Raw genomic sequence first — 11671 nt, 5'->3', positions numbered from 1 at the left:
TTATACATACAGATATAACATGTATGTTTAACATATGCTTATATGAATAAACATGTAATTGGTGACTATATATATCATAAATAAATACATATATATATATATATATATATATATACACACACACACACACACATATATATTCCATATATCTCCATATATCCCACATGCACACACACGCAGATCTGTATGTGTGTGTGTGGGTGGGGGGTATATGGAGATAGAAGGATAGATATAGAAAAAGTTAAAGAACTTATTAGGGGAAGAAAGAATGAAAATGTTATAAAAAGATAAAATGTTAATAAAATGTAACCACAAGAACTAATAACCCACATTTATTCTCTAAATTCAGTAAAATCATCACTCTTCTCCCTTCCCTTTTCATTTCCTGGAGAGCATTACGTAAATCAAAGTGAGCTCACCTGCTTCCGTGTGTGTGTGTGTGTGTGTGTGTGTGTGTGTGTGTGTGCGTGTGCATGTGCGTGCAGCATCCTGGTTACTTTTGACTTTACATTCTTATTTTTCAACAAAGTCTAATTTTCTTCTTGTATGTTTACTTTGATATTTACATTAATATCACATTAATCCTTTTGTTTTGTTTTTCAGAAGAACTTCAGAAAAGAAATGTGAGACCTGAAACCATAAAAATCCTTGAAAAGGGCACAAGCAGCAATGTCTCTAACATCAGCCCTAACAACATCTTTCTAGATATCTCTTCTGAGGCAAGGGAAACAAAAGCAAAAATAAACTATTGGGACTACATCAAAGTAAAAACTTTCCATTCCATCCTATGGGATGGAAGAAGATATTTGCAAAGGACCCTATCCAATAAAGGGTAGTATCCAAAATATATAAAGAACTGATACAATTAATATCCAAAACATAATCCAATTACAAAGTCGTAGAAGACATGAACAGACATTTCTCCAAAGAAGACATACAAATGGCTAACAGACATGTGAAAAGATGCTCAACCTTACTCATCATCAGGGAAATGCAAATCAGAACTACAATGAATTATCACCTCACACCTGTCAGAGTAGCTAAAATCAACAAGACAAGAACAACACGTGTTGACGAGGATGTGGAGAAAAATGAACTCTCATTAGCTGTTGGTGGGAATACAAACTGTGGAAAACAGTATGGAGGCCCCTCAAAAAATTAAAAATAGAACTACCCTATGATCCAGCAGTTGTACTATTTGTTATTACCCCCAAAATATACAAAAACACTAATTCAAAGGAATACATGCACCCTTATGTTCATTGCAGCATTATTTACAATAGCCAAACTATGGAAGCAGCCCAAATGTCCATCCATGGATGAGTGGATAAAGATGTGGTATATATATACAATGCAATATTATTCAGCCATAAAAAAAATGAAATCTTGCTATTTGCAACAACATGGATGGACCCAGAGATTCTGATGCTAAGTGAAATCAGACAGAGAGACAAGTACCATATGATTTCACTCATATGTGGAATTTAAGAAACAAAACAAAGGAGCAAAGGAGAAAAAAGAAAGCAAAAGACAAACCAAGAAACAGCCTCTTAACTGCAGAGAACAAAATGATTGTTGCCAGAGGGGAGGTGGGGGGGGTGTAAAAGATAAATCAAAGTAGTCCAGAGCTACCCCAAACCTGGAGGGTGCAGCATCCTCAAAATGGAGGCCATCACTGTGCTCTTCCAGTGGCTGACTGCTTGGCCTGTGACATACTACCACAAATAGCAGGCCCCCAAGATTGAAATGAAATGTGGCTTTGTGAATACAATGTGGGCTCTGGAGTCAGAAACTCTGCCATTTGTTGGCTGGGTGACTTCAGATGTCTCAGCCTTGAAGAGTTTCATTGTAAATGTTATTAAGGATTAAATAAATTGTACGTGTAAAGTATGTGTCTAATATAAAGCCTTAGAGTTCATATAATTTTATTACTCCCCTTGTTGTCTACAGTGGCTTGAAATCCCATTCACTGGCTCTTTTTTCCTAGCACCACAGACCTCTTGACTTTCCCGTACTATCTAATTCCAATGGCTTCCCTTCACCGGTTCACCCTCCATTTGTTTCAAGGCCCTCCTTTTTATAGATATAGGAATTTTTCTCACTTCTAATTATTAAACATTTATTAAGTGCCTATTCTATAGGAAGTTCTCTGCTTCAAAATGTCTGGAAGTTACAAGGATGAAGGAAACAATCTCTGGCCTCAAAATGTCTGGAAAATAAGAACTTATTCAAGAGCCCAAATAGAGTAAATCCCCCTTCAAAATCATAAAATCCCCCTCCAAAATATTCTGAAGTCTTCCCAGCCTCTTGGTCCTCAATTTCCTTTCTTCTTGTCTCTCTGAAGTTCTAGTTCTTTGTTATGACACAGATTCTGGAACTTTCACAGGCCACACTCCTTTAGTCTGCTTAGGTCTGATTAACCTGAGCCACATAGTTCCTCTGTAACCCTCTGCATGTTTGTCTACAAGGACCTCTGCCACATCCAAGTTCATACTGCTCAGAAACAGTGAGCTTGGGGTGTTCCTTTTATCTTGATCTCCCTTTGACAAAGAAGTCCAGATGACACAGAACCCTCTGAAGACAACACCTGAAAAATGGCAGTCTTGGGTATGGACCGACTCCTCTAAGGTCACCCAGACCTTACTGGCTCAGAACTCTTCTCTTCAAAGACTTTAACACACTCCTTATCTGTCTGCTTTCTTTCAAATTCAACATCCTTTCTTTCACTCTCATTGATTCCTCTGGGAGCCTGAGGAAAATCACTCAGAGTCAGCTCAGCTCTAGAGTGAGGACACTGATTTCTTCTTTGGTTTCAAGAGTTTGGACAACTAAAACAAAACAACCGTCCTCTGGAACAATAGGAAAATTTTTTAGCCTGTTGTCTTACTTCTGCTAGTGTTGCTCACTTTATAATGTTTTAACTCTTCCTCTTATTTTCCTCAAAAATGGAGTGGATCATCTTTTGTCTAACAGCCAGAACATTTCAGACACCACTCAAAGGGAGTACTGCCTTCCAGAAGCTTGGTCCAGGTACACCAAGGTACACACCCTTCCTCCTCTAAGGATTACTTCACATCAGTTATGAAATTCTGACTTGCCATGAAAGAGGCCAAACTATTTACTATTCATTTTAGTGGTCCATTAGGAGCAAATCTCTGAAGGTTGTTTTGTTGGGAAATTGTTCTCACGTGACCTAACAGCTGAAAGATTGTGTAGACATATGACTGATTTTCCCCAACTGGAGGTGTTTCATTACATCTTGAGGTGAATTCATCTACTGCTTTCTTGCAGCAGCTTAATCTTGGTGTAATTAATTTTTTTAGCCCTTCATAGTTCAGTTGTCTCAGCATTTATCACTGTCACAGGCAGATTTATGATTGGTTTATTCACTCATTTATTCATTTCTTCCTTCCGCCACCTTCCCTTCCTACATCTTTTTCTTTCTCTTTCTCTTTTTCTCTTTCTTCCTTCCCTCCCTCCCTCTCTTCCTTTCTTCTCCCCAGAGCTCCTCAGTCTCAGTTATTCATAACCGTAGCAAGGTACCTACTTAAGATTTGTCTCTCCAGTTATACATAAACAGATATAGGCTAGCAGTCCCAGCATGGGACTTTGGGAGAAATTCTATTAGCCAAAGTAACAACTGTCACAAATATGTCTTATCATGAGAGGCTTTGTGGGTGATGACTGAAAGGTCTTTCCCAATGATAAGAAATTTCTGTCTTCTGTTGTGGTTTTCGTTAATACGATCATGTTCAGTCAGGGGCCTCTAAAATTTTTGATCGCCTACCCATGTAAAAGTATTTGTACACACACTGCATACACTGCATACACACACACACACACACACACACACACACACGTTGTAAACATACTACTGTACTAATACATGCTTCAAAACAGAAAATCTAGAATTTTAGTTATAATATAAAATTACATAAAAATAGAACTAATATTTTTTCTCACACCCCAGTGAATTACTTTACTTTGTATCAATGATTCCCTCTAACCTTCTGCCTACATAGAGTAAGGGATTCAACTAAGGAGGAAATGTGTCACATTTTCCACTCTCTAAACCAAGGGTACATAGCATCTGAGGTTCTTAGTATCTGACCAATAGGACCAATATAAATAATGAGTAGGGGAAGGAATGTGGAGACAATAAGATAAGGAACATTAAGGAAGAAAGCAGAAAAGGGGGCAGAGGGGAGATGCCTATTTGGTGAAAACAGTTAAGAGGTGACCAGAAGCTCTCTCTGATCATGACACAGTCTAAATAAGAAAGAGTACAGTTGAATTTTTGTTGCAGAAATAACTTTGGCTGTCATCCTGACTCTACTGGGACTTGTTATTCTGGCTATTTTATTAACAAGATGGACACGACGCAAACAAAATGGTGAGTAACAAGTCAAAATGGAAATTCCCTGTGAAAGTCACAGTGGAAGGAATGCCAAGGTTCAGTCTCAGTTTCTACTTAGTTGATAGCTAGAGACTTTGCCAATATTCTGGGAGCCCATGTCAATACATGAAGCACAGAATCTTTGACCTACTAGTGATTCCCCCTGCACTTTTAAACTCCCAAAGCTCACATTACCAACAAGGCCAACCCCCCCAAAAAGCAGACTGAATTTAACAACAGTAACAACAAGAATACTCTAAAATTATCTGAGGAATAAAAATGTAAAAAAGAAGACACTGTGCTAGTATTATATAAAAAGAATTCAAGAATTTTAGTGACTTCATACAGAAGAGATGATAAGAGACAAGTATATAGTATTTGTCAATGAACCCGAGATGGGACTCATGTAGGCAATAACTTATTTCCATGCCACAACATCTCTCTTTCCAGGATTTTCCTTAGTATCTTCCCACCTCCCTTCTAGTCAGCTGCATCCCCTCCTTATTTCTCATCCTAGCACCTATGTGGAGAATTAGTGTGGAGGGATAGGTAGAACAGGGCTGGCTGGAGGTGCTTAAAAGAGGTAGGAACCAGTAATGCATCATATCTAGGGGGCCACCTTGGGAGCAAGAAGCACAGTTTAGAGTGAGGAGAGTTGAGTTAGGAGGAAAAACACCTCTTGCAAGTAGATAATTGTAATATTTTTCCTTGATTCTTCCACAGAAATTGATGTCTCAAGATACAGTTCAGAACAAAGTAAGTACTTAGATCCATGAGAAAAGGAAAAGTTAGAAAGCATAATGGCATTTCTATAAGTCAGGGACCAAATCTGTCTTGTTTATCATTGTATTCCCAGCACCTTGCATAATGCATCATTCCATGAACTGAACTTCTAATTTACTGGGAGAAACCCACCACCAGAGATTTCCATGCAACACTGAGTGTCAAACTGAAACTGGGCAGAATGAACTATTAGGGGGTAGGTCTGCATGATTCTGAGGCATTTTCTACGGCAATGTCTAGTAAGATGCCAAAGTTGCTGAAAGACAGCCCAGGATTAGTAAGAGAAGAAAAACAGGAGTTAAGTGCTGGAGTACCAAGAAGGAAAAGTATTCTGAGGCCCTTCTGATTACTATGTAGCCCAGTGAAACTGATGACCGGCACGGTCACTTACCATCTGCTCCTGCTATGCACAGTCCTAGTTCCTGCAAAAAAAATTAATTCCTATTATTATTCACTATCAGGAGTTCATGTCTACATTAGCTCTCAGTCTTAAAGCTCCACTCATTTTCAAGAGGCAAAACCATGGAGCACTCTCTCCTTTTTTCTCCAGGTGCTGGTCTTCTGGACTATGAAGATGGTAGAGGTAAATAGATTAGGAACTACCTCAGAATTAATGGAAGAATGTGTTCCTTAGAGCATAAAATGAACTCATCTCCCTTTGAGTATGATTTAAGTCAGCACATCTTTTCCTGTCATACTATCTAACTGCCAATCCATCTGTGTGTGTGCATGTATGTGTATATATGTATATAAATAAGATTTCAGCACTTTTCTCAGAAAAGACAAATAGGTCTCCTTCCTAAGACCATTAAAAAAATCCCTTCCAACTCCTGTTTATCCCAAAATCATGGAAAGGCTAAGAAACCTCTCTGAAACAATTTCCTGGATGGGTAAAATAGGGATAAAGTACATAAAATTCATGAGTTGTCATAAAGTCTGAATACTCTGCATAAAAAGATGCTTTGTAAAGCTATAAAGTACAATAGGTGAGCACAACTTATATTATCTTCATTTTAGAAGAGGAAATTGATACTCAAAAGGTTATGAGACTTACCCAAATTCACCTAGCAAAAGGAGTTGGATAGAAAATCCAGGTTTGTGGCCCTGAGTCCAGCACTCATATTCTCAATTACACTATCCCCACTTGGTTAAGACAAAAGGCTCATTTTATACTGAATTTCAGTATTTATTATTAATATTACTAATATTAATCAATATTAACCAAATCAGGACATGTGGTCTAATGTAACTGAAAAATAACATAAAGCTTATTTGAAATAAAACATCCAGAAACCTAATGGTTCTAAGTAGATTCCAAGGCACTCTACTTTTTTGTAGCGACACACACATGCACGCATGCATACACATGCGCACACACACACACGCACACACACACACACTACAAGTATACGGATTGGTATTTCCAAAAGGAGAGAGGAAGTAGCTTGATCACGCTGCTTGCTGTCATGCCCCACACTTGGCCTCTTGGTCCATGCCTCCTCCTCTTACTTCTATGATTCATCTGTCATGAACAACAGAGTGAGGAGCAAAGCATATGGCATCCTTCCTTTCTTTTCTGAAATGGAATCCAAAGAAAATGGGAATATCTGGGAAGGGAGAAAAATCTTCCTGGCTGGATTTAGACATACGATGAAACATTTCTTGATGTGCTGTTAGTAAATTTAATCTGTTTCTTTTCTCCAAAAGATTTTCCCTCTCAGAGATCTAAAAGAGGAAGAGGTAAACAGATTTTTACCTAATAAGAAAACGATGCAGACATAGTTGTCAAGGTAGAATCTCATTATGTTTTCATGTTGTCTTTCAGGATTCCGACATTTATATTCAACAGAAAGTGGTAAATAAATTATATGCTGAATTGCTAAGAAATTAATATAGAAATCCATTTATGAGAAATTAAGAATCTTATGTTTTTCCTTCAACCCTCTAGACACTTCATATGATGATCGAGGTAAGTATATTTAGAGATTATGGTAAAATTATAAAGGAAAATCAATGCTTTTTAAACTGTTATAACAGGAGGTGCTTTAAAACCTAGGTAAAATAACAGGAAACCAAAGTAACAAATAGAGGATTCTGAGAAGTATTCATAAATGTTTCCCTTCACACTGTGCATTATTTTTACCCCTAGTACTATCCAATTCCTCTTTTATCCACCTACTAATAGGCTAAAAGTAATCTGAGAACTCAAGAAAAATTCAAATGCTAGCCACTCAGTGTGCCTTTATTCACATAAATGTTAAGAAATGGAGGAATAAACCCCTGAAAATTCATCACATTACAGTTTGACCTGTGTACTAAAATTCCAAGAGCACAAAGAAGGGCTGCTCTTGTCTACTGTTGTCATTTACATCTCCTGTTTCTTGGGAAACCCCCTCAGAATAGTTTATCTTCATGACACCACATTAAATCAGTGCAAGAAGCTAATGTAAGGGTACACAGATAAGTAAAATGCAATATACAGTATAGGAGAGGAAGAGAATTAAGATGCACTCGGTACTTCCTATGTGCTAGCCACTCATGTGGATGTTTTTCGTTTTATTTTAATATCTACAAGTGACCCTGTGAACCACACAAGGGTGAACTACCCCAAAAGCCCCTGTGTCCGTTCAGGGCCTCTTCAGGTTAGCCTACAGGTTGCTTTGGTACAAATTAAAGAGTGCTCCTTTCTCTAGGCAGATGCAGCCCCACTCAAGAATACTGCTGGGATTTCAGTCCCCAAATCCCTCTGTGCTCTGAACAACCTATACAACCATAATACAGTGGTCCTGAATATATAGGAGAGGTATCTCACTCTTAACATGTCCAAAACCTAAGGCTTGATCCTGCTACTTACAGATATGGACACCTGCATTCCCCCAGGTGCTCAGGCCATCTACCTCTTTAACTTCTTAATTTCACTTTCCTCATCCAATCCACCAGGAAATCACATCCCCACTACTTTCAAATTATATTCCAAATTAGACTTTTCACCATGATGGCAATCTTGGCCCAAGCATCAACATCTCTTCCTTGAACTACTTTAACTGACCCCTAACTGGTTTCTCTCTACTCTTGCCCTCTTATAGTCTGTTTTCCTCATAATAAAGATAATCCTTAATAAACAGTTCTTAAATCAATTAACTTGCTATGTATTGTTATCCCAAATTTACAGAAGAGAAATATATGCATGAAAAATCTTAGTGACTTGCCTAAAGCTATAGTGACTTGCAAGCCACTCAACCTGATAGAAATTCGAATTGTCTGACTCTAGATTTCATGTAGTTTATTTTTACACAATTTAATAATATCTTATTAATTTCTTGCTATGGATCTTTAGTGTAGAGTCTGTAATCTTAGCTTCTTTCTATTCCAGGCAAACCTTGTATTCTTAGGGAAAACCTGGATCAGTAAGCATTTTATTGTCCATTTTATTTGTGAACCGAAAAAGCCACAATTTAAAATTCATAAAGCCAAATGGCAACTTATTTCTTCAATTTCCTAATCACCTCTAAGGTGGCCCTATAAATCCCAGTCATCTTGTTTCTAAGTTTCCAAGCTCTACCACTCTTCCCTCTATCATCTCTGGACACAGAAATATAAATGTGGTGGTCAACTAGAGACTACAAAAATCTTCTGACAGGAAAACATTGGACAAGGTCATTGTATCAGTTTAAGTGCATGGAATTTAGTAAATTGTAAATTTTAAATTTTGGTATTTAAATATATCACATGTTATATCTATTTTTCAGTTTTTAAACAATTTTTTACAGTTTATATATTTATTTTGAGAGAGAGAGAGAGAGAGCATGTGAGCAGGGGCAGGGCAGAGAGAGAATCCAAAGCAAGCTGTGCACTGTCAGTACAGAACCCAAAGCAGGGCTTGAACTCACAAACTGCAACATCATGACCTGAGCTGAAACTAAGAGTCGGATGCTCAACTGACTGAGCCACCGAGGTGCCCCACATCTTATATGTTAAAGTTGCCATGATAATTCAAAAGTTTTGAAAGGCACTGAATTTATTTTTAATGTTACTAATTTTTACAGCAAGTGTAAGTGCAGCACATCAAAGTGTTCAGCACCTTAGTATTTTCTGTTTTTAAAATACCAGCAGAGGCCCCTGAGTGGCTCAGGTGGTTAAGCATCTGACTCTTGATTTTGGCTCAGCCCATGATCTCACGGTTTGTGAGTTTGAGGGCCCACCCCTTAGTTGGGCCCTGCGCTACAAGCACAGGGCCTACTTGGGATTCTCTCTGCCCCTCCCCCACTCACACAGGCATGCTCTGTCTCTAAAAATAAATAGATCAATCAATCAATCAATCAATCAAATACAAAACCAGGAGAAACAAGTAACATTAATGTAAACCAGAAGATTTTGTGTTTCTTGGACTTAATCACACTCAAGTATGTAAGGAAAGCACTCATTTTATTTTTTTTTAATTTTTTTCCAATATATGAAATTTATTGTCAAATTGGTTTCCATACAACACCCAGTGCTCATCCCAAAAGGTGCCCTCCTCAATACCCATCACCCACCCTCCCCTCCCTCCCACCCCCCATCAACCCTCAGTTTGTTCTCAGTTTTTAACAGTCTCTTATGCTTTGGCTCTCTCCCACTCTAACCTCTTTTTTTTTTCCTTCCCCTCCCCCATGGGTTTCTGTTAAGTTTCTCAGGATCCACATAAGAGTGAAACCATATGGTATCTGTCTTTCTCTGTATGGCTTATTTCACTTAGCATCACACTCTCCAGTTCCATCCACGTTGCTACAAACGGCCATATTTCGTTCTTTCTCATTGCCACGTAGTACTCCATTGTGTATATAAACCACAATTTCTTTCTCCATTCATCAGTTGATGGACATTTAGGCTCTTTCCATAATTTGGCTATTGTTGACAGTGCTGCTATAAACACTGGGGTACAAGTGCCCCTATGCATCAGCACTCCTGTATCCCTTGGGTAAATTCCTAGCAGTGCTATTGCTGGGTCATAGGGTAGGTCTATTTTTAATTTTCTGAGGAACCTCCACACTGTTTTCCAGAGTGGCTGCACCAATTTGCATTCCCACCAACAGTGCAAGAGGGTTCCCGTTTCTCCACATCCTCTCCAGCATCTATAGTCTCCTGATTTGTTCATTTTGGCCACTCTGACTGGCGTGAGGTGATATCTGAGTGTGGTTTGGAAAGCACTCATTTTAAGAAAGGGGATGAGAAAAAAAATACATGCTGTCTTTACATTTCTGGGTAGATCTTTACTTATACATTAGGAAAATATCAAATTAGACCATCATGCAACATAATTTAAGTCACTTCCAGCTTGTTGGTATTATTTATTTTTACACTTTTCATTAAAACAATAGCAACAATAGCATGACAACTTTTTGTGTAATTTGCTTTGTCTGTCTCCAGGTCTTTTAGAAAATGTTTCCATGACATCACTAAGAAATAAGTTTTAAGCTATAGGATGCACATCCAATCACAATAGATATGTGTGTGTGCGTGTGTGTGTGTGTGTGTGTATTCATTATAATTTCCCATCTCTTCATTAAACTTGAATTCTCAGTCAGCTGAGTCAATATTTTGCCATTTTTCTCTTACTTGGCCTCAACTTACTTTATAACTAATATATTCGTCTGCTTCAGTGTTTCTTTCCATGTATAGTTTGTTATTTCTTCTCACTACATATTTACCTTCATTAACCTTTGCCTGCTTTGTCTTGTCATTTGACTCATAAATTAAGCCATGAAAAGATTTTGCCTCTAGTTTCTTGACTATTTGACTCTTTGACGGTGTTGATTGGATAATCCTCTCTGATGATATCAAAACTACAGAAATAGAATATCCAAACTGATTTTTCTTGGTTTTACTTGTGTTTTCAGAGGGATCCAAAGGAGATTACAGTTAAGTATTGTCTTGTTTTTCAACAAAATTCAACAAAAATTTGCTTCCCATCAGTAATACTTCTCTAGATTGTAAACACTTTGAGGAAAGAGAGAAACCATCAGTTCCTACGAATATTAAGCAACAGATAAAGTCTCCGAACGCTGGTTTAGAATAGTCTGACAATAATAAACTGTCAGTTTCCAAACTTGGTCTGTTAGTTTCCATACTGACTGAGAGGAAAGGGAAAAAAAATAGAGGAAATGATGAGTGAGAAAAAAGGAAAGAAATAGAAATAAAATAGAAGAAAAGAAAAGGGGATGGAAAGGAGGGAGGGAGAGAGAAGGACAGAGAAAAATGTAAGCCACAGAGTTTCGTAGAAATAACATCTGTCTACTAAAAGTAGAAAAACCCTTATTAGAAACTGAAAGGATGAAGTTGGGAGTGGCCTCCAGTTCTCACCACCAGGTCAGTGGGTCTCCCTGGGCCTGGGCCTGGGCCTGGGCTTCAACTCCTAAGAGGGCATGATGACTGACACTGATATGGAAAGGTCAGGAATCAAAATTCTGATGATTCACCTCACGCTTCTGTATGTTTTAGCACCATCATTCAATT

General features: G+C 38.0%; 1 protein-coding gene across 29 annotated transcripts in view; it reads left to right on the top strand.

Moving 5' to 3' along the window:
* The first annotated feature begins 2363 nt into the window (after nt 1-2363).
* TSBP1 (testis expressed basic protein 1) overlaps nt 2364-11671 on the top strand; it is a 219772-nt gene continuing 210464 nt past the window's right edge. For 15 of the 29 annotated variants that reach the window (XM_042938376.1, XM_042938368.1, XM_042938366.1 and 12 more), the window contains exons 1-8: nt 2365-2607; nt 4307-4393; nt 5120-5152; nt 5730-5762; nt 6887-6919; nt 7005-7034; nt 7128-7148; nt 11056-11076. In XM_042938376.1, coding sequence (XP_042794310.1) covers nt 2595-2607; nt 4307-4393; nt 5120-5152; nt 5730-5762; nt 6887-6919; nt 7005-7034; nt 7128-7148; nt 11056-11076 — 271 coding nt within the window. In that variant the 5' untranslated portion in view covers nt 2365-2594. Of the gene's footprint in view, nt 2608-4306; nt 4394-5119; nt 5153-5729; nt 5763-6886; nt 6920-7004; nt 7035-7127; nt 7149-11055; nt 11077-11671 lie in introns of all 29 variants that reach the window. The other 14 variants (XM_042938389.1, XM_042938387.1, XM_042938382.1 and 11 more) reach the window with 7 other exon arrangements.

The sequence above is a fragment of the Panthera leo genome, chromosome B2, assembly GCF_018350215.1.
Source record: "Panthera leo isolate Ple1 chromosome B2, P.leo_Ple1_pat1.1, whole genome shotgun sequence".
In the NCBI taxonomy this organism is placed as follows: Eukaryota; Metazoa; Chordata; class Mammalia; order Carnivora; family Felidae; genus Panthera; species Panthera leo.
Note: the sequence above shows the minus strand (reverse complement) of the source record. Positions and strands in the feature narration are given on the sequence as shown.